We start from the raw sequence: 23,746 nt of genomic DNA, 5'->3' as shown, positions 1-23,746 counted from the left end.
CCCGTCTCTTTAATCGTGCCATTAATTATTGACTTGTTTACCCCAATCACTAACGTGTTTAACTCAGTGTCAAGGCATATCATGTTAATGAGTCATGTCAAAGATTGTCAGCCCTACTTTCTACTATCAGAATCGAGAGTCGGAACATAATGAAGTGTTGATCATCATTATGAATCATGACGGGTTACCATTATGGTTCAAAAAGTTTCTTGGTATGGGGCCATAAGTTCATTACCACAAGCGTAGTACTCGAAAATAATGACACTAATGGATTTTATTATTGTTGGCCGGCCATCATGTAGTGTCTACACACAAGAAAAAATCTAAACAAAGTTATAAGTTATTAATTGTTGAGGTGGCAAGATGAGCGGTCCATGAACACGATTGAAATAGGTTGTTGGATGGACGTTTTGCAGCGGCTTTGGCCTAGAAAATTAGAAATGAACATTATCTAAACATTAGAAAGATAATCATAACCAACTTAAACTCTATGTAATTCAAATTAATAATTGGATTTTATTAATTTCCTTCCAACCACCTCTTTAGAGTTTGTCGTACCACCCTTGTACTTTCTCACACCAATCATTTTGGCCCTTCGAATTTATGTCACGTTTTTCACAATAGACTCGGTAATAGTGAGATCAAAGAAACTTGGGAGATTCAGTTAAGTGTTCATGAACATAAAATCGTTCAAAGCCCCCCACCCCCACATACTTATAGTTAAATCCAAGGGCTAACTTTTTTTTTCTTGAATGGTAAAAAAGTTGTACCCTAGGAAGTGATACCTTATCATTTGGAAAAGTCAAACCTTATTCAATATCTTGTCACGATATATATATCCAAAAGCTAACTAATAAAAGATAAATATAAATAAAAAATATACCCAATAAAAGGGATTAACAAATTAACTCTAAATTCAAACTTAAAGATTATGATCAACAACATCATCTCACCATATTCTAATCACATGCACGGGTCCATCTAGATCAAAACCCATGTTCTCGGTGACGGTTTCAAGCCTGTCTTCGTTCTCAATAAGCTCCTTATCACCAGAAATTTTTAAATAATCATCTATAACTTATTAACATTGTAAATAAACATTTTCTAAAACTCCTCATTACAAACTTTGAAATTAAAGAGTGAGTTATAAGTTTATGAAAGGTCAAGCTTTTTTTTCTTTAAATTAATGCTCCGTTGATTAATCACCTTATAGTCTCTAATTCTTTGTTTCTATACCATGTTTGAAAGTTCTTTTTCCTATACATAAAAAGTAATAATATAATCGATGCAACGAAATTTCGCAAGTCTTTCATAATAAATTTTCAAATGGTGGAGCCTACTTGACTTGGTCTACTTTTAATTAGCCTAATTATGCACCTTCTATATAAACCCAACCATATATCCAACTTGAACACAACCACAAAATGGCTCACAAAATATCTTCCTTTCTCTCATTCTTTGCAATCCTGGCAGCCCTACAACTGGCTGCAGCTGTGGACTACACGGTCACCAACACGGCTGCAGCAACCCCTGGTGGTGTGAGGTTCACCAATGAGATCGGTGTCGAATACACCACCCAAACTCTAGGCTCGGCCACAAACTTCATATGGACCACATTCCAACAAAACACTGAAACCGACAAAAAGAATGTAGCAAGCGTAAACGTGTTCATAGATGACATGGATGGCGTTGCGTATACCTCAAACGACGAGATTCATGTAAGTGCAAATTACATTCAAGGATATTCTGGTGATGTCAGAAATGAGATCACCGGAGTACTTTATCATGAGATGACTCATGTATGGCAATGGAATGGTAATGGTCAAGCTCCTGGAGGATTGATTGAAGGAATAGCAGATTATGTGAGGTTAAAGGCCGGGAACGTGCCTAGCCATTGGGTTCAGCCCGGGCAAGGAGACAGATGGGACCAAGGGTATGATGTGACGGCTCGATTCCTTGACTATTGTAATGGTCTTAGAGATGGGTTTGTGGCCGAACTTAATAAGAAGATGAGAGATGGTTATAATGATGGTTTCTTCATTGACTTGTTAGGAAAGACGGTAGATCAACTATGGGCGGAATACAAAGCTTAAAAATACGATCAGTTTATACTTATTCCTAATTAACATAATGGAGGTTTATGTTTTGTAATTTCACAATATGACTATTGCAAAAGTATTTGATGCAAAAGTAATAATAAAAAGTGAAAAACCATACTAAATAAGTTAGGGTGTGCAAAAAACCGAACCGAATTTCTAGATTTTTATTATAAGCAATTTATAAGAAATTAATAAATATGTAATTTAAATACTTTTGATCAAATATATAATAGTCTATTAGTTAACAACTACCAAAATTACTTACACCTAAATTCATTATTTTCGATCTAAAATTTGTAAACTCAAATCGTAAAAACCAATAAAACCAAAACTGAAAAACCCGAAACTGAACAGTTTCAAAATTTCAGAAACCGAATTTTTGGTTTGGTTTTAACCTAAAACGCAGCACGTACACACCTAAAATAAGTTATGCCGCTACCTTGTTACAATAAAAAAAAGATTAAAATAAATTGGTGGCTGTGAGGTTCGAACACACGCGCACTTATGTGCGGAAGATCTTAAGTCTTCCCCCTTAACCTCTCGGGCAAACCACCTCTTTGTTATCATCATCAATATTATTACTATTATTTATCAAACTAACATTTTTATATCTGCAAATAGAAGCATCCAGAAAGAACTCCAGGTGTCAGTTATAACAAACTTATATAAATAATAATAATAATAACAACTTGTCATCTATCACCTCACTCTGCATACAAAACTGAAACCCTAGATCAATCCAGTGCTTGATTTCCTCATCAATCAATGGCGGAACATTTAGCTTCAATATTCGGTACGGAGAAAGACAGAGTGAATTGCCCGTTTTACTTCAAAATCGGAGCTTGCAGACACGGCGATCGTTGTTCTAGACTCCACACTAAACCTAGCGTTAGCCCCACGTTATTATTGTCCAACATGTATCAGCGACCTGATATGATCACCCCTGGGGTTGATGCGCAAGGAAACCCTATTGATCCCAGAAAAATACAAGATCACTTCGAGGCATGTAACTCTTAACTTAATTGTTTCAGTCAATTGGTTTCAGTTGTAGTTACTAATTAGGGTGTGCATGGTTAGCCGGTTTGGTAATTAGGTTTGTGTCGGTTTTCGGCTTAAACTGAACCCGAAATAACCCAAATTAGGTGAGAGGTTCCGTTAATGTCCCAATTCCATCTTCATGATTAGATTCAACGTCAAATGAGAAACTGACATGAGGCTTCAAGTCGACACGACGATGAGATTTGAGCTCAATTTCATCTTGACGATCAGATTTTGATGTCATGTGTCAGTTTCTCATTCGTAGCTGAATCTCAGGTTATGCGTAGTGGGGCGACATTGGAGGGCGATGGGGGTGGGGGGGATGAATATTTGTCGCCTGCGAAGTTTGAGAAAATATTATAATTTTATTGTTGTGTGTGATATATATATGTATATGTGTATGGGGCTACAACACCATTACACCCACAAAACAAAAACCTACCCTTTGCTAAATGACGCCACATGTCACGAAACGCCCCATTTTGTAGCCTTGCCACTACGCATAGCCTAATAGTGAAGATACGGGCTTCACGGGTCATTTTTGGAACATCTCTCTCCTCATTTGGGTTATTTTGGGAATTTTTCCAAAAATGAAACTTCAATATTGGAATTTTTGACAGTTGGATTTCGATTTTTTCGGTTTTGTTAGTAGAGAAAAATTTTGGCCAAAAAAAATAAATTTGGGCTAAATTTTGAGTTGCTTAAGATAATATATTGAAAATGAAAATTTAGAAGTTCGGTTTTGTTTAGTGTTTTCGGTTTTTATTACATGCAAACCACACTGTCAGTTTTTCTTTCGGTTGTGTTTTTTCGATTTCGGTCTCATACACACCCCTAGATGTAATTAGGGTATGGATTTTGAAGCCATGTGTCACTTTCTCATTAGACGTTGAACCTCCTCACTTGGGTTATTTGGGATTTGGGAATTTTACCAAACTGAAACTTCAATATTGGGATTTTTGAAAGTTGGGTTTCGTTTTTTTCGGTTTTGCCATTAGAGAAAATAATATATAGAAAATAAAAATTTAGAAATTCGGTTTTGTTTAGTGTTTTCGGTTTTTATTACATGCAAACCAAATCGTCAGTTTTTATTTTGGTTGGGTTTTTTCGATTTCTGATCTGGTTATTTGGGTCTCATACTCACTCCTAGATGTAATTAGGGTATATTCAAGCTATGAGGTTTTGAGCTTTTATTTTATTTTATTAAATTTTAGGATTTCTATGAAGATCTGTTTGAGGAGCTGAACAAGTATGGGGAAATTGAGAGCTTGAATGTTTGTGATAATCTTGCTGACCATATGGTAAGTAATTAAGTATCAAGTATCTGATTCTGCATGCTTTGTATTGTTTTAATTGTTATCTAATGTTTTGTTTTTGTTTTATTATTAGGCGGGGAATGTGTATGTTCAGTTTAGGGAAGAAGAGTACGCTGCAAAAGCATTGAAGAATCTTAGTGGAAGATATTATGCAGGTATTGTTTCTGCTTGTTTCATGCATACCATTCATTCATATGTTATTATTGTTTTCAGCTTCTGTTAATTTGAGAGCATGTTGCAGGTCGACCCATCATTGTTGACTTCTCACCGGTCACTGATTTCCGGGAATCTACTTGCAGACAGTATGAGGAAAACACCTGCAATCGAGGCGGTTATTGCAACTTTATGCATCTAAAAAAGATTGGCAGGTGATTAACTTATTTCCAGTCAGGCTTTATCGTTTTCTTTTAGTACCACCATGCCGTTGTTTGTCTATTTGTCTACAATGAAGGAAAAATTGATTAGTTTTTTTAGCGAACATGTTTTTACCCTAATTTGTTTTCTCCAGAACGTGTATTGACCCAAACCTGTTTTGGCCTGTCACCCGAGCATGCTTGACCAACCCAGTTTGTCAGGCTTAGTCTGTCATGATGTGTGGCGTACAATGGCACTTTCAAAATTCAGTTTTATTTTTGTATTTTTCGGTTCCTGCACTGGTATTTGTTCACAAATAACAAAAGGTGTCTGCCACTTGTAATATCTGGCTTAGCATATATTCATTAGCAACTAGCTATTTGCCACTGATCATGTTTAAGCTTTGGTTTTGAGAAGCATGCATACCTACTTCACTTGTGCACAAAGTTGTGTTTTTTGCAGTTAGGTTCTCTATGATAAGCATGCATCGAGGCCGGGTGATATAATTTTTACACATTCTAGTTTGTTACGATTTGTGCATTTGTTTTTGTTGATGCTTAGTGAAGTTGATTTTGCAGAGTTAGGTTAAAGATTTGCAGGTGGAGGGTGCTCTACATTGCTTCTTCTAACCATGAATAATAATAACCTTATGTTTTGTTGTGAATTGTTTTACAGGTGATTATATGTGACAGGAATCTGCAGGGGAAGATGTGAGTTACAAGCTTTGGTGTTTGCATTTGAATGAAGTATGAACTTAATGAGATTAGGGTTGAGGAATTGTTAGATTTAATGGATTTTATTTTAGACTAGTTGGTGATATATTGACTTTTAGATTTTCTTTTATACTTTTTAAGAGGTTTGGATGTTGGCTTTGCATTTAAATTGGTAATTATTTGGATATTTAAGGCTTTTGTGTTGGTGTGTTCATGGTTTGGATTGGTAATATAAGGTTAACATCTACTCAATTAAATAATAAGAATTTATGATCTATTGATCTAGTAGTATGGCGTCTTTAATCTACTAGTATGGTGTCCTCTTTATAAAATGTAAGATGGTAGTTCAAAAAGTTTGTTGTTAAAAAAAGGTAAAATGACAAGACTTTAAGAGTTACCCTTATTCTTTGATTCTTATTTTCAGATATGTATTACATCTTAGGTATCAACTTGTTTCACATGTTACAAATGTTATGTTTGTTGTCAAGTTTTGTTGGCTTGCTACAAGCTGGACTCAGGGACTGCAGCCAGCCGCTTCCCCTATACTGTTTTTGATAGATCTGATTGGGTGATCATAATATGGAGTAAAAGTATTCGAACCTTTGCATAATGGTACCAATGGTCGATGCCTTACCACTTGGTTATACTTCATACGGGCATGTTTTGGACGTTTTACGGGGAGTGGGGGAAGCATGGCTCGAAGAACGAGTTGCGCTGCGCAAGGATGTGGGAATATAGCAAGTAAGAAGAATGGTTCTCCCTTTAGGACCGACCACAACAACTTCACGACTCTAATAGAAGTGCTGATTTCACTTTTTTTGAAGTCGGAACACACGTTGCCTATAAGGTTGTTACTTGACAAAATGCTATTACAATGAGTTGGTTTTTTGTTACATGTGATGTTATCCTTATCATTTTTATCACTATGACTATTAATATGATTATTGTAAGAGTCTAGAATAAGGTGAATAAGCTACTTTTGTTTAGTTAACCTAGTCATGGTCATACACAATCATTACATGTTTTAAGTGTGCTTCCAAAACTTAGTCCTAAATATACTATTAAACCGCACTTGTTATGGATCCCGCTTCATAATGTCAAAGTTTTACGTGCAAGCTTGTTTACGAAAGAAAATCACAAATTGAACAATTAAGCACAAGTGGGTTAAGGAAGGAGATGATAACTCAAAACTTTTTTAATGCACTGATTAATAAGATAGTTGGTGCCAAGGGTCAACTTTGTATTCCAAAGTTACCCCAATGCCATAAAGTCATTCTTAAGGATACCATCACTAATATGAATTTCGTGTATATCTCACCGGTGGATTTAAAAAACCGCGCGAATTAACTTGGGTTACAGGTGTGGTTCTGGCTGTATTGACTGCATCTTTTGGTGTAACTGGTTATTCTTTACCTTGGGACCAATAAGAAACTAGAGTTTTATTAATGTTGGAAAACATCAAAGTAAGGTAGATTTAATTCACTTAAATTATGTTTACATAAAAGTCGGTTTACTCTAGTAGATGGTTTTAGTGTTGCAATCTTTTAAAGTTTAACTGAGATGTTTAATAATATAAAACTGAGACAAGAAAAATGGTGGAGTGTGTTCGAGAAAAAACACAATAAATTTAAAGAAACTGTATTAAGTTAACTGTATACATTACAAACGTTTGTGTGAATAACTGAATATAGACTATTTCAAGTTGGTAGATTAAAAATCCGAATTCAATTTACGATTAACACTCAAAACAACCGGGTCTCAGACTACAAGAACCTAAACACGACCGAAGGTCAATTCTGCTATAAAATTGGGCCAAGAAATGATCACAAAAAAAAAAGAAAAAACTGACACAAATTATAGCATTTATGTTTTACACTAAACATAAAGGTTCATGTATGATGTATCCATAGTTGAACAGAAAAGATGAAGATCTTAAAATCACAATCACAAGACATAAATTAAACCATTTCTAATACTCAAAACATCAGTTCACAATGTAACATAACTTCCCAAAAATTTCATTAACACCTTTTTAAATAGATATATAAGAAAATCAAAATTGGCCATAAATAAGCTTAGTAACACTATGATATATGTATCATCATCTACGAACGATTGCCACCTTTCTTTCCACCTGCAAATAATAAAGATTCTGTTAATCCAGAGGTTTAAAAAAAGACATGTTAGATTTAAACAATAAACAAATAGTTAATATGTAAAACCTGATTTTTGAGCGGTGTTGGATTTTGCTTTCTTAACAGAAACCGGAGACTTAGATGCAGATTCTGCGGGTCTTTTCACAGGCTTCACATCCTATCAAGACATTACAGCATAATGGTTTAAGAAATTAGACAATTGTATAACAAAAAGATTCAAAAACATACAAAAAAACTGTCATTAGGACATTAAACTTCATCAAGAAAGACCACAAAAGTCATAAAGTAACCACCTTTTCCTCTTCAGAGTCATCATCTTCCATCGACTCGTCATCTGAATCATCATCAGAGCTATGTTCGGAGTCATCTTCGGAATCATCATCAGATAATGATTCCACCTTTGCAATTACTTTATTCAATGGCTTATCTGAATTATCGTCAGATTCATCTACAGAGTCATCTTCCGAATCATCATCAGATGATGATTCCACCTTTGCAATTACTTTATTCAATGGCTTATCTGAATCATCGTCAAATACATCTTCAGAGACATCTTCCGAATCATCATCAGATGATGATTCCACCTTTGCAGTTACTTTATTCAATGGCTTATCTGAATCATCGTCAGATTCATCTTCAGAGTCATCTTCCAAATCATCATCAGATGATGATTCCGTCTTTGCAGTTACTTTATTCAATGGCTTTTCTTCATGAACACCTAAACATAAATAAACAAAAGTAATTCGGGTTGGTCATACAAACATTCTAACAGTATCCAACAAATTTAACATTAAACACAGAAGTAAAGAACTTCTTACGATTCGCATTTACAGCCACAGGCTCTTCTTCATCCGATGAATCTGAAACAACATGATTTACAATCCAACTTTAGCCAAACGACACTAACACAGAATAATAATAATAATAATAATAATAATAATAATAATAATAACAATCTATTATAAACAAGACTCACCAGAATCATCACTACCGCTAGTGAAAGCAAACTATACGGTCAAGGATCCAACATAACCAACAAACAATCAGTATCTAAACCAATCAAGAACCCTATGATACACGCAAATAATAACATAATGCAAGATAATTATCAACAAACAAAGGTGAAGAGGTAGGTCCCAGCAGAGCCCAGTTGGACCCGCAAGACTCACCTTGAACAGGGACGTCTGCGCAGAAACCAACTGGATCCGCAGGACCAACCATGCTCAGAGACGTGACGTCCTTACGCGCAGTACGCAAGCTGTTCCCGCAGGAAATGCCTCCCAATGGTGAAGGACTCCGCCTGTCCCCGCAGCCTCGGATACAAGCCATTAGGGAAGGCCACCCGCGCAGCAAGGCTACACGCACAAGGCACTTAGCTCTCGATCATTCAGTGTCACCTGAAGGAATGAGCGAAGCCGGGAACAATCCCGCACAGTGGCGGGAGGGGGAATACTCCCGCCCAAATAAGCCAGTCCGTACGATACGGGAAGATCTTCTGTACTGTACCTGACGAGGTATGGGAAAAAGATCTGACTAAAGATACGACAGCTTATGGACAACAGTATGGCGAGCATCATGCTCCTACACTGTATGTCACTATTAGCCGCTGCCTACTCACCAACTCTTGTCATACCACGTGCGTAGCCGGCAGTTGGTGGAAAAGGAATAGTATACAGCAGGCCTGGTCGCTATCAGCCGCTACCTACCCACCAACTACCAGCAGGGCACGTGCGTAGGCTACTGTTGGTGGAACAGGAACACTGTTGCAGCCGGCCACACCTCCTTGGAAACCTACCTTCGGCTATAAATACCACAAATGGTATGACCATCTCATCTTATCATATCTTATCTTGTATCATCATATTATACCTGATATCTGCTCTAGCAATCTCTTAATATACATTTATATTTAAAGAGCAATCTAGTCTGATTCTCACGCCGGAGGGTGGTCACAAGGAGGAACCCCCCCCTTCTCAGTGACAAGCTCACGGTGTCTGTTTTGCAGGTTATCAGAAGAACCATCTTCTCAGGGTCTCACCCCTCGTGGGAAACATCTATCTAACCCCCAGGTTATCCGTAATCTGCTCGGGGTCCGGTTAGTGTTTCTTCATTGGCGCCATCCGTGCATAAAGCTAGAACTTCATTTTTCTCCAGTTTTTTCAAACTTCTAGAAAGATGGTTAGAGAAATTCTGGTAACCACAACCCCAGCTACTGGGGGGAATACCGGCAACACAGTTTTTACAAACACTACCCCGGTTACCCAAGCCGGGGCAAGTGAAGTAAATTTTACGAACACTACCCCAGTTACTCAAGCTGGGGCAAGTGCAGTAAATGATCGCCTACCGGGATCCACCAATACCCAGTTGGAGAAACGAAGACTCCCCCGCCAAACTCTCGATGAAGTTAAAGCATGGGCGGAGGCACGACAAAAGGAATTTCAGGCTGAGTTGGACGAACGCTTGCGTTCCGTACAACAGGCCGACGAATTCGAATACTTGGATGACTCGGAGGAATCCGACTCCGACGCGAACCCTCGCCATAGGGCAAAAGGGAAGCGTAAGGAAACGGAATCCCAACCGAAAAGGCATTTTGGACAAGCCTTCAAACCAAAAAGCACAGGTGGAAGTCCACGAGACTTCTCCAAAACGTTCAGACCAAACGTTGCAAATGCGGGAACGTCCAAATTTGCAAGGGACATTGCGGAAGCAATCGCCCCAAAGAGTGCCAAACAAATGTCAAGCATAGGCACATATGATGGTATATCTGACCCCGATGATCATTTGAACAGATTCATAGCGGGGGCAACCGTCAGTAGTTGGACGGAACCTACGTGGTGTTACATGTTCCAAATGACACTGGTTGGGGCTGCTAGAGCGTGGTTCGATCGTCTACCGGTCAACCACATCTACGGCTGGGCAGACTTCCAACAGAAGTTTAGCCAGCACTTCAGCCAGCAAAGAAAGTATACAGAGGAGCAATGGACAATCCTCAAATGCGTTCGAGAGACAGATGAATCTTTGCTGGACTTCATCACTCGCTTCAACTCGAAGAAGCTGAGTCTGGGTAATATTAGCGAAGATCTTGTTCGCGCTGCTTTCATACAGGGCGCGAACGACCCAGAGCTCATCCGCACCTTAACAGGTAAAGATGGCATGCCATCCACATGGGATGCCATCATGACAGCAGCTAAACGCTTTGCGGAAACGGAGAAGCAACTGGGTAGAGATCTCCCACAGAGCACAAACCTCTACACCCAGAAAACAAGAGAGGACAAGGTTCTCACCGCCCGATTAAACAAAAAGCGGAAGCTAGGCATTTGGCAGTCAAGGGTAAACTTTGACACCTCATCCGGCTTGCAGCATCGGTTAGGCGGAAGGGATAACGTACAGTCCAACAAGAACTCCAGATGGAAGCCGCTCACCAAAAGCGTCACCGAGATATTCGCCACCGAGGAGCTCCCATGGCCAAAGCCTCAAATAATCCGACATCGTCACATTGCTGATCGGAGCAAGTACTGTGACTTTCACAGGACAAAAGGCCACACCACCGAAGAATGCATAGACGTGAAGGACATGGTCGAAGCATTCGTCAGAGATGGGACGCTCGCGCACCTCGTGGCGCAATGAACGCTGAGCAGGCTGATGCGTGTAGAACCCCAGCTCGGGGACACGAATAAAATTCCAGCCTCAATATGGAGACTACATGCTGCGTAAAGAACGAGATCCCGAACCAGGTGCGTATCGGCTCGATGGCACTCCCATCCCAACAACATGGAAGGGAGCTCATTTACACAGTTTGCATGTAAATCAATTCCAAATTTGTAAAGAAAAGGCCAAGAGCCACTTCTAATGGAAATGATTCTCCTTAAAACATTGACGCTGATGATTTTATACTTACATTTTTATGAACTATCAACACGGATATGCCGGTTTTCACCGCATAATTACGTGAAAAGACGTTGGCTGGGGAAGGCGGCAAAACCCGCATTGTGACACCCGGTAAATTCCCAATCCCTTAAACTAAGTAATCAACCTAATAATTAGGTGATTGTAAATATTAAGCGCGTGCATTTGTTATGTGCGCCCTGCGCGAGCGCGCCATGTTAGTCAGCGCGTGCATTTGTTATGTGCGCCCTGCGCGAGCGCGCCATGTTAGTCAGCGCGTGCATTTGTTATGTGCGCCCTGCGCGAGCGCGCCATGTTAGTCAGCGCGTGCATTTGTTATGTGCGCCCTGCGCGAGCGCACCATGTTAAGAACCAGCGTGAGCATATGTTATATGCGCCATGCGTGAATGTTTTGGCTTTATGTTTTCATGTAACTTAACGTTATGTTGTCTATGGGTTGACCATCCCGCATGATGCTAAGGCGGGTGCATCCTAAATCGTTTATGCGCGTGCGGAAGGGAACTAACCTCCCCGCATGGCGGGAACATTGAGAGCTAGTTTGTCTGAAGCTCCAAGATGGAATTGACTTCAACATGACTGATCACTATGTTGAAATACCAAGACCACCTGGAGAATCTACAAATGAAACTCAATGTCCCTAACTGCGAGAAGGTTACGCACCTACCCGCAGCAAAGAAATGTCCTTCACGCAGAAAGCTATGCGCACAAAGTGATGCGCACAGAACACTTAGTCTATTCTCCAGACATAAGGAGATTACTCCCGCCCAAAAGGAAACAGTAGCGTGTTTCAGAGATTTTTCCACTTTTTACTGTACACTGACAAAAGTACCTGAAAAAGCACACTGTAACATGAAAAGTCAACTGTCAGCCACCCTATTCTCACCAACCCCAGACCTGCATGTCCTGTCCAAATCAAATCAAGATCTTTTGTCCACTCCTCCACTTTTAAGTAAACAATAAACAATAATAATTTCCATACTTTATCATCATTACCCCTAGATATGAAAAGATTTCAATCCCCTAAAGCAAGGGATTGTGTTCCCTTGAGTTTGCCTATAAATATGTAACCTAAGTTATCACTCAAAACACACTCCAAAGAACTGCAAACTTGCACTAATCATCTCCCGAGCATCCGTTATTTTCGATTCCGTTCCAGTTACTAGGTAAGCCGAGGTTATAAACTTGAGATCTACTTTCCAAACCTCATATTCTCCTATTTCTTGATCTTAATATATATACTTCTTGTTATTTAATCGTATTCTAGACCTTCGATTCCGGGGCCAACACCAAGAAAACCCGAATCTCGATTAATCCCTTAACAAGAACCACAGGTGAGTCTCACAGCCCCTATTTTCACTGTTTTCACTATTTTTAAACTGTTTTCGGGGCGAGGGACACGTACTTAAATAATGTTTTATCATGGTATACTTACAAGCTATGCAAGCGATTATGTGTTTAAGTTATGTTTCATGATGAGTAATGCAAACGGTTATCTAAGGTTTTCGATGTATGTGCGCTAGAACTCGAGTAAGTGATCACTTTACCATTGGAACTCTAAGGGTAGGGACTGCTGGTTTGATCCACCCACTCGTAGGGGTCGCACCTCTTTGCATGGACGAGTGCCTAGTATGGTCATGGGGCAGTACTATGGGATTGAACCCGCTCGTAGGGGTCGCGCCTCTTTGCATGGACGAGCGCCTTGTTTTCCGGCACAACGTCCGCGCGTAACCCGCGGGACGGAATTATTATTTTAGCTCGTAGTGGCAGCGCCACTTTGCATAGACGAGCACAGTTCCCAGAAATGTTCGCGCGTAACCCGCGGAACGATTTTATCAGAATATGTTGATATAACTATGTCTTACCAAGCATGTGTTTTAATGATGCTATCAGAATTATGTTTCAGAATGATTTGTATCAAGATTATGATGCAATACGATTTATCAAGTTACTAAGACTTGTGAACTCACTCAGTTTATACTGATTCAAATGTTTTTACGTGTCTTTCAGGAGATAACTAGGTAGCGCATGGAGTCACACTTAGAGCACCTCACGCTGAACATCTAAACTAGCTTTTTGGAAGATTTTAGTTCTATCCCTTCGATGCGCGTGGTTGTTCCCGCCGCGCATGGGGATATGGCGTGAAAATCTTCAACAATTTTTATACTTGGATGTTTTTATGTAATTTTTAAACAATGTAATGTATTTGTATTAAACTTTTCATGCGCAATGAAAATCTTACTTTGAATGTTTGCAATGGCCCGTGCTTAAGTATCAATTCCCACTCGCGCGCGCCCTGCTGTTTCCGCCGCTCAGGGCCGGGTGTGACAGATTGGTATCAGAGCACTGGTTATAGCGAACTAGGAAAAGAAGTTTTAACCTAGACTATAACCGTTGGGGAATCGCATGAAATATTTTTCAAAGAAAATACTTTAAAAAAAAAAAAAAAAAAAAAAAAAAAAAAAAAAAAAACTATACACACACTTAGGAACACGGGTCACACTGTCTAGTAAATAATGATAACATTATGTGCTCAGAGTACATGCGCTAAGTCTGATATTTTCACTCTTTTAAAGCAAGAATGCCTCCAACTAAAGCCAAAGGAATTACCATGACACCCGAGGAACTCGCGGAAATAATCGCGCAGGCGATTGCGACACATGAGGCCAGCAAGGCCGAATCAAGTCAGGGTCGTCAGAATGAGACCCCAGAACCCGAATCAGGAGCCTTGGACAAAGGATGCTCCTATAAGACATTCATGGCCTGTAAGCCTTGGCCATTCAAGGGAACCGAAGGGGCCATTGGGCTCTACAACTGGATTGACAAGATGGAGACAGTTCTCTCCATTAGCGGATGTAGTGAGAACCAGAAGGTCCTTTACGCGACCTGCATGTTCCAAGAGGCAGCTTCGTCTTGGTGGAAGCTTCAAACGAAAACATTGGGGCGAGAAGTTGCTCTCCACAAGACCTGGGAGGAACTGAAGGAGATGATGATGAGAAAGTTCTGCTCTCGCGCAGAAATCCAGAATCTACAACAGGAATTCTGGAACCACACCATGGTAGGAACGGATATCGACGCCTACAACAACCGGTTCAACGAACTTTGCCAGTTGGTGCCAGACATGGCAAACACGGAGGAAAAGAAGATCGAGAGGTATATTTTTGGGTTACCTCCTGTTGTTAGGGTTCCGCTCAACGCCGCAGCGCCTCCAACCTTTGATGAGGCGGTAGCGCGGGCCATCACCCTTACAAGGGATACGATCCGTGCAGGTATGTTGACTACGCGCGGAATCGAGCAGCGAACCTCTGACCCCAAGAGGAAATGGAACTCTCACCACCGAGGGTCCGACTCCAAGCAGCCACCGTTCAAGAAGCAGGAAAGCGCAAGGGTTTACGCGATTCAGGCCGCGGAGCCACCACGAAAAGGATACAGCGGGCCTCGCCCATGGTGCAACAAATGCAAGTATCACCACGAGGGTGAATGCGCAAGAATCGAATGTGCCAAATGTGGCAGACCAGGGCACAAGACGATGAATTGCCGTATCAGAGAAGCTGGAGCAAGCGACAACTGCTACGCATGCGGGAAGCCAGGGCATTTTAGTCGGGATTGCCCGCAAAAAGGGAACCAAGCTCGCGGGAGAGCTTTTGTGATCGGCGCAGGCGAAGCTAAAGAAGAGCCGAATGTGGTAACCGGTACGTTTATGCTTAACGGACATTTTGCATCTGTCTTATTTGATACTGGCGCTGACCTAAGTTTTATATCCGCTGAGTTTAAAGACTCCCTAGGCCTAGCAACCAGTAGGCTAGACACGCCTTATACTATAGAACTAGCCAATGGTAGGCAGTTATGCGCGAACGAAAGAACTGAACAATGTGTTATAGTCATGGGAGGTCACGGGTTCAATATTAACTTGTTGCCAATAGACTTGGGAAGTTTTGACATTGTGGTAGGTATGGATTGGTTAGTCGAGAACCGCGCGGAAGTTATTTGCCATGAGAAGCAGGTTCGGATCCCACTGTTGAACGGAGAAACCTTGGTAATTCAAGGGGAAAGAAGGGGAGTTGCGACGAAACTGATTTCGTGCCTAAAGGCGCGAAAGTGCCTAAGGAAAGGGTGCTACGCCTTCCTGGCGCATGTCGTAGAGAAGAAAGGAGATGAGCGAAGAATTGAAGACTTACCAGTAGTGCGCGAATTTCCAGAAGTTTTTCCTGAAGATTTGCCCGGATTACCGCCGCCGCGACAAGTCGAGTTTCGTATTGATTTAGTCCCAGGAGCTGCGCCAGTAGCTCGAGCGCCTTATCGATTAGCTCCATCTGAGATGCAAAAGCTATCCAATCAGTTACAGGAACTATTGGATAAGGGTTTCATACGCCCAAGCTTTTCACCTTGGGGAGCTCCAGTACTGTTTGTTAAGAAGAAGGATGGTTCGTTCAGAATGTGTATTGACTACAGGGAGCTGAACAAGCTGACAGTCAAAAATCGGTACCCCTTACCGAGGATTGACGACTTATTTGACCAGTTGCAGGGATCCAGTTATTATTCGAAGATAGATCTACGGTCAGGATACCACCAACTTAGGGTCCATGAGGAAGATGTGCCGAAAACAGCCTTCCGAACTAGATACGGCCATTATGAGTTCTTAGTGATGCCTTTCGGGCTAACTAATGCGCCGGCTGTGTTCATGGATCTGATGAACCGCGTGTGCAAACCATACTTGGACAAGTTTGTGATTGTGTTTATAGATGATATTCTGATTTACTCACGGACCAAGGCCGAGCATGAGCAACACCTGAGATTGATTTTGGAATTGTTGAGGAAAGAAAAGTTGTATGCGAAGTTTTCCAAGTGCGAGTTTTGGCTTAGAGAAGTTCACTTTCTCGGTCACGTTGTAAACGAGAAAGGAATTCACGTTGATCCTTCCAAAGTCAAGGCCATCGAAAACTGGGAAGCGCCAAAAACCCCAACTGAGGTGAGGCAATTCCTAGGACTAGCTGGCTACTATCGACGCTTCATTGAGAACTTCTCCAAAATAGCTCTACCTCTGACCGCGCTAACTCAGAAAGACAAGAAGTTTGTTTGGGGCGAAAATCAGGAAACAGCATTTCAAATGTTGAAACAGAAGTTATGTAGTGCGCCAATTTTGTCTTTGCCCGAGGGGATGGATGACATTGTTGTTTACTGCGACGCTTCACATCAGGGACTTGGATGTGTCCTTATGCAACGAGACAAAGTCATAGCGTATGCCTCACGCCAACTCAAGACCAATGAAAAGAACTACACAACGCATGATTTAGAACTTGGAGCGGTTGTCTTCGCGCTAAAGATTTGGCGCCATTACCTCTATGGTACAAAGTGTATAATCTTTACGGATCACAAGAGCCTTCAACATATATTTGATCAAAAGGATTTAAACATGAGGCAACGAAGATGGGTGGAGTTGTTGAACGATTATGATTGTGAAATTAAGTACCACCCTGGAAAGGCGAATGTGGTAGCAGACGCGCTAAGTAGGAAGGAGCGAATAAAAACGCTACGAGTCAAGGCTCTAAGGTTGACCATTCACGCAGATCTCTCTACCCGCATCCGAGACGCTCAGCAAGAAGCCTTGAAACCAGAGTTTGTCAAAAACGAATGCCTTGGGGGTATGGTTAAGAATTTAGAACTTAAAGAGAACGGCAATCTATATTTCGCTAACCGCATATGGGTCCCTCTCAAGGGAGGATTGCGCGAGCAGGTATTGAACGAAGCTCACAAGACGCGGTATTCCGTACATCCTGGCGCAGACAAGATGTACCAAGATGTTAAAACGCTGTATTGGTGGCCCAATCTTAAAGGCGCCATCGCGACGTATGTCAGTAAGTGCCTGACGTGTTCGAAGGTAAAGGCTGAATACCAGAAACCATCAGGGTTGCTTCAACAGCCAGAAATTCCCATGTGGAAGTGGGAACAAATCTCTATGGACTTCATCACCAAACTGCCAAGGACACCTGGGGGTTATGACACAATATGGGTTATTGTGGATCGGCTAACTAAGTCAGCGCACTTCCTGCCGATCAAGGAAACCGATAAGATGGAAAAGTTAGCCCGACTGTATATTCGAGAAGTAGTTTCAAAACATGGAGTCCCAGTGTCCATCATTTCTGATAGAGATAGTCGGTTCACATCAAGGTTTTGGAGATCGTTACACGGGGCTTTAGGTACTCGACTTGACATGAGTACGGCATATCATCCTCAAACGGATGGGCAAAGCGAGCGAACAATCCAGACATTGGAAGATATGCTACGCGCGTGCGCAATCGATTTCGAAGGTAGCTGGGATACTCATCTCCCATTGGTTGAATTTTCTTACAACAACAGTTATCACACAAGCATTAAGGCTGCGCCGTTCGAAGCTTTGTATGGGCGCAAGTGTAGATCCCCACTGTGCTGGGCTGAAGTAGGTGACAAGCAAATGACTGGTCCAGAATTGATCCAAGAAACAACAGACAAGATTTTTCAGATAAGGGATCGCCTTAAGACAGCGCGCGACAGACAGAAGAGCTACGCAGATGTGCGAAGGAAACCATTGGAATTTCAAGTAGGGGATAAAGTACTTTTGAAAGTCTCTCCATGGAAAGGAGTCCCCCGTTTCGGCAAGCGAGGAAAGTTGAATCCGCGCTTCATTGGACCATTCGAGATCCTGGAAAGGATCGGTCCGGTTGCTTATAAACTCCGTTTACCCGCCGAACTCAGTGGAGTTCATGATACGTTTCATGTGTCCAACCTCAAAAAGTGCTTATCTGACGAAACGTTGATTTTGCCGATGGAAGAGATTCACATCGACAAACAGCTGCACTTCATAGAAGAACCTATAGCAGTAACCGATTGGAAAGAACAAAGTTACGCAGGAGCAAAATCAAGTTAGTAAAGGTTCAATGGAACTCGAGGCATGGGCCTGAATTCACTTGGGAAAGAGAAGACCAAATGCGCAAGAAATACCCACACCTCTTTCAGATCATGGCTTCTGCCAGCAACGTCTCCTAAATTTCGGGACGAAATTCGTTTAACGAGGGGAGAATGTGACACCCGGTAAATTCCCAATCCCTTAAACTAAGTAATCAACCTAATAATTAGGTGATTGTAAATATTAAGCGCGTGCATTTGTTATGTGCGCCCTGCGCGAGCGCGCCATGTTAGTCAGCGCGTGCATTTGTTATGTGCGCCCTGCGCGAGCGCGCCATGTTAGTCAGCGCGTGCATTTGTTATGTGCGCCCTGCGCGAGCGCGCCATGTTAGTCAGCGCGTGCATTTGTTATGTGCGCCCTGCGCGAGCGCACCATGTTAAGAACCAGCGTGAGCATATGTTATATGCGCCATGCGTGAATGTTTTGGCTTTATGTTTTCATGTAACTTAACGTTATGTTGTCTATGGGTTGACCATCCCGCATGATGCTAAGGCGGGTGCATCCTAAATCGTTTATGCGCGTGCGGAAGGGAACTAACCTCCCCGCATGGCGGGAACATTGAGAGCTAGTTTGTCTGAAGCTCCAAGATGGAATTGACTTCAACATGACTGATCACTATGTTGAAATACCAAGACCACCTGGAGAATCTACAAATGAAACTCAATGTCCCTAACTGCGAGAAGGTTACGCACCTACCCGCAGCAAAGAAATGTCCTTCACGCAGAAAGCTATGCGCACAAAGTGATGCGCACAGAACACTTAGTCTATTCTCCAGACATAAGGAGATTACTCCCGCCCAAAAGGAAACAGTAGCGTGTTTCAGAGATTTTTCCACTTTTTACTGTACACTGACAAAAGTACCTGAAAAAGCACACTGTAACATGAAAAGTCAACTGTCAGCCACCCTATTCTCACCAACCCCAGACCTGCATGTCCTGTCCAAATCAAATCAAGATCTTTTGTCCACTCCTCCACTTTTAAGTAAACAATAAACAATAATAATTTCCATACTTTATCATCATTACCCCTAGATATGAAAAGATTTCAATCCCCTAAAGCAAGGGATTGTGTTCCCTTGAGTTTGCCTATAAATATGTAACCTAAGTTATCACTCAAAACACACTCCAAAGAACTGCAAACTTGCACTAATCATCTCCCGAGCATCCGTTATTTTCGATTCCGTTCCAGTTACTAGGTAAGCCGAGGTTATAAACTTGAGATCTACTTTCCAAACCTCATATTCTCCTATTTCTTGATCTTAATATATATACTTCTTGTTATTTAATCGTATTCTAGACCTTCGATTCCGGGGCCAACACCAAGAAAACCCGAATCTCGATTAATCCCTTAACAAGAACCACAGGTGAGTCTCACAGCCCCTATTTTCACTGTTTTCACTATTTTTAAACTGTTTTCGGGGCGAGGGACACGTACTTAAATAATGTTTTATCATGGTATACTTACAAGCTATGCAAGCGATTATGTGTTTAAGTTATGTTTCATGATGAGTAATGCAAACGGTTATCTAAGGTTTTCGATGTATGTGCGCTAGAACTCGAGTAAGTGATCACTTTACCATTGGAACTCTAAGGGTAGGGACTGCTGGTTTGATCCACCCACTCGTAGGGGTCGCACCTCTTTGCATGGACGAGTGCCTAGTATGGTCATGGGGCAGTACTATGGGATTGAACCCGTTCGTAGGGGTCGCGCCTCTTTGCATGGACGAGCGCCTTGTTTTCCGGCACAACGTCCGCGCGTAACCCGCGGGACGGAATTATTATTTTAGCTCGTAGTGGCAGCGCCACTTTGCATAGACGAGCACAGTTCCCAGAAATGTTCGCGCGTAACCCGCGGAACGATTTTATCAGAATATGTTGATATAACTATGTCTTACCAAGCATGTGTTTTAATGATGCTATCAGAATTATGTTTCAGAATGATTTGTATCAAGATTATGATGCAATACGATTTATCAAGTTACTAAGACTTGTGAACTCACTCAGTTTATACTGATTCAAATGTTTTTACGTGTCTTTCAGGAGATAACTAGGTAGCGCATGGAGTCACACTTAGAGCACCTCACGCTGAACATCTAAACTAGCTTTTTGGAAGATTTTAGTTCTATCCCTTCGATGCGCGTGGTTGTTCCCGCCGCGCATGGGGATATGGCGTGAAAATCTTCAACAATTTTTATACTTGGATGTTTTTATGTAATTTTTAAACAATGTAATGTATTTGTATTAAACTTTTCATGCGCAATGAAAATCTTACTTTGAATGTTTGCAATGGCCCGTGCTTAAGTATCAATTCCCACTCGCGCGCGCCCTGCTGTTTCCGCCGCTCAGGGCCGGGTGTGACACGCATAAACCCAAAAAACGACAAACCTTCACGCAGGTCAGTTGAAGGGGAAAAGTTCAGTTATCCCATTAAATGAAAGTGCCGGTCTATCCGCATGAATCATGAAAAAGGGAACTGAACACTAACCTATTGACAACCGCGCGTCGAACGGTTAATCTATTCAACACGGATATGCCGGTTTTCACCGCATAATTACGTGAAAAGACGTTGGCTGGGGAAGGCGGCAAAACCCGCATAAACCCAAAAAACGACAAACCTTCACGCAGGTCAGTTGAAGGGGAAAAGTTCAGTTATCCCATTAAATGAAAGTGCCGGTCTATCCACATGAATCATGAAAGGAAACTGAACACTAACCTATTGACAACCGCGCGTCGAACGGTTCGAAACAAAATTCTTAAAGGATAAGAAAAACCTACACGCAGGTCAGATATGGGTAAAGTTTAGCCATCCTACAAAGTGCAAGTGACGGTTCTACCCGCACAATCACGAAAGAGGAAGCAAAGCTTCACACCTATTATCAACCACGTTCAAAGGTTAACTTATCCTCAAAAGATGAGGAAAACCTACACGCAGGTCAGATATGGGTAAAGTTTAGCCATCCTACTAAGTGCAAGTGACGGTCCTACCCGCACAATCACGAAAGAGGAAGCAAAACTTCACACCTATTATCTACCACGTTCAAAGGTTAACTTATTCTAAACACTTGGAAAATTGCTAATTTAAACTAAAGTATGCAAGTCGTATAACGTTTATAAAGCAAGGAATCCAATAAAAGAAACGGTCTTACCCGCACAAAAGATTTAATTTCGCGGCCACGCGCCCGAAAAATCGCGCCCACGCGCCTGAAAAAGCGTCTGGAATGACCATGTACTGTCACGTCACCATAACTTCCTGCACGTCCTGACACAGTCAGAAGAAACCGTCGCACGACGTTTCAGAGGTTTGGACTGTTCCTATCTTTCCACCAACCTTTCGAATTTCAAAATTCAAAATTTAAAAATATTAAAAAGTAAGCGGGAAAATACCCCTTACCTTGGCAAACAAGTAACCGTAAGACGGATGCGGGTACAGTGTAAAGGCAAAACCCTTCACATACCTAGCACCCGCAGGGAATTGAAGCCAAGTAAACCTTGGCAAACAAGTAACCGTAAGACGGATGCGGGTACAGTGTAAAGGCAAAACCCTTCACATACCTAGCACCCGCAGGGAATTGAAGCCAAGTAAAACCTTGGCGAACAAGTAACCGTAAGACGGATGCGGGTACAGTGTAAAGGCAAAACCCTTCACATACCTAGCACCCGCAGGGAATTGAAGCCAAGTAAACCTTGGCGAACAAGTAACCGTAAGACGGATGCGGGTACAGTGTAAAGGCAAAACCCTTCACATACCTAGCACCCGCAGGGAATTGAAGCCAAGTAAACCTTGGCGAACAAGTAACCGTAAGACGGATGCGGGTACAGTGTTAAGGCAAAACCCTTCACATACCTAGCACCCATAGGGAATTGAAGCCAAATATTCCTCGGCAACCAACTATAAGACGGGTGCGGGTACAGTGTAAAGGCAAAACCCTTCACATACCTAGCACCCGCAGGGAATTGACGCCAGGATTACCTTGGAAGTAAAGTAACCGTAAGACGAGCGCTGGTACAGTGTTAAGGCAAAACCCTTCACATACCTAGCGCTCCGCTGGGAATTGAAACCAAGAAGGATCTTCTGGGCAATGCTTGCGGAAACGGAAATAACATCCCCGCATAGCGGGAACGTCGAGAACTACGTTGTTTGAAGCTCCAGGATGGAATTGGTGGTTTTAACATAATTGATCACTATGTTCAAAACAACCAAAACCTCATGGAGAATCCACAAAAGTGGGACTCAACGCTCCTGACTTGCGAGGAGGTTACAGACCTACCCGCATCATACCCAAAGACCAAGCAGGATACTCGGGAATTTCTGCAAGTGACAAGGACTTCCGCGGGAGGAATCCCCATGGAAAACCTTAATAAACCCTTTTCAAAAACCCTTTGCTCAAGTCCAAAAGTTCACCTCACTTTATTAAACACGCATGAGAAGAACATTGGACTGGGGGGGCTTGAAGAGGTAGGTCCCAGCAGAGCCCAGTTGGACCCGCAAGACTCACCTTGAACAGGGACGTCTGCGCAGAAACCAACTGGATCCGCAGGACCAACCATGCTCAGAGACGTGACGTCCTTACGCGCAGTACGCAAGCTGTTCCCGCAGGAAATGCCTCCCAATGGTGAAGGACTCCGCCTGTCCCCGCAGCCTCGGATACAAGCCATTAGGGAAGGCCACCCGCGCAGCAAGGCTACACGCACAAGGCACTTAGCTCTCGATCATTCAGTGTCACCTGAAGGAATGAGCGAAGCCGGGAACAATCCCGCACAGTGGCGGGAGGGGGAATACTCCCGCCCAAATAAGCCAGTCCGTACGATACGGGAAGATCTTCTGTACTGTACCTGACGAGGTATGGGAAAAAGATCTGACTAAAGATACGACAGCTTATGGACAACAGTATGGCGAGCATCATGCTCCTACACTGTATGTCACTATTAGCCGCTGCCTACTCACCAACTCTTGTCATACCACGTGCGTAGCCGGCAGTTGGTGGAAAAGGAATAGTATACAGCAGGCCTGGTCGCTATCAGACGCTACCTACCCACCAACTACCAGCAGGGCACGTGCGTAGGCTACTGTTGGTGGAACAGGAACACTGTTGCAGCCGGCCACACCTCCTTGGAAACCTACCTTCGGCTATAAATACCACAAATGGTATGACCATCTCATCTTATCATATCTTATCTTGTATCATCATATTATACCTGATATCTGCTCTAGCAATCTCTTAATA

The 23,746-nt window shown here is 42.1% G+C and overlaps 2 protein-coding genes and 1 long non-coding RNA gene across 3 annotated transcripts; 2 read left to right on the top strand and 1 right to left on the bottom strand.

Moving 5' to 3' along the window:
* Positions 1–1,387: 1,387 nt before the first annotated feature.
* Positions 1,388–2,164, top strand: LOC143617331 (uncharacterized). Its single transcript, XM_077089926.1, has one exon. The coding sequence runs from the start codon at positions 1,425–1,427 to the stop codon at positions 2,091–2,093; it is 669 nt and encodes a 222-aa protein (XP_076946041.1). The 5' UTR covers positions 1,388–1,424; the 3' UTR covers positions 2,094–2,164.
* Positions 2,165–2,719: 555 nt separating this feature from the next.
* Positions 2,720–4,858, top strand: LOC143617332 (splicing factor U2af small subunit A-like). Its single transcript, XM_077089927.1, has 4 exons — positions 2,720–3,101; positions 4,352–4,438; positions 4,527–4,608; positions 4,695–4,858. Exons 1-4 carry the CDS (start codon positions 2,865–2,867, stop codon positions 4,823–4,825), a joined length of 537 nt encoding a protein of 178 aa, XP_076946042.1. The 5' UTR covers positions 2,720–2,864; the 3' UTR covers positions 4,826–4,858.
* A 2,567-nt stretch (positions 4,859–7,425) lies between these two features.
* On the bottom strand, positions 7,426–8,098 carry LOC143617333 (uncharacterized). Its single transcript, XR_013150812.1, has 3 exons — positions 7,970–8,098; positions 7,743–7,833; positions 7,426–7,654 (listed from the first exon to the last, which is right to left on the bottom strand). It is a non-coding gene; the product is annotated as an uncharacterized LOC143617333 (long non-coding RNA).
* Positions 8,099–23,746: the final 15,648 nt, after the last annotated feature.

The sequence above is a fragment of the Bidens hawaiensis genome, unplaced genomic scaffold, assembly GCF_021521415.1.
Source record: "Bidens hawaiensis isolate Kalapana, Puna unplaced genomic scaffold, B.hawaiensis_p1.1 tig00053955_1, whole genome shotgun sequence".
Taxonomy (NCBI): domain Eukaryota; kingdom Viridiplantae; phylum Streptophyta; class Magnoliopsida; order Asterales; family Asteraceae; genus Bidens; species Bidens hawaiensis.
This window is presented reverse-complemented; position numbering and strand designations above follow the sequence as displayed.

What these genes read in the sequence shown, in the direction of transcription:
- LOC143617331 (XM_077089926.1), top strand. Translation starts at nt 1,425, where the DNA reads ATGGCTCACAAAATATCTTCCTTTCTCTCATTCTTTGCAATCCTGGCA.
- LOC143617332 (XM_077089927.1), top strand. Translation starts at nt 2,865, where the DNA reads ATGGCGGAACATTTAGCTTCAATATTCGGTACGGAGAAAGACAGAGTG. An exon ending in AAATACAAGATCACTTCGAG is followed by an intron (nt 3,102 to 4,351) that starts GCATGTAACTCT and finishes ATTAAATTTTAG; the next exon opens with GATTTCTATGAAGATCTGTT. An exon ending in ATAATCTTGCTGACCATATG is followed by an intron (nt 4,439 to 4,526) that starts GTAAGTAATTAA and finishes TTTTATTATTAG; the next exon opens with GCGGGGAATGTGTATGTTCA.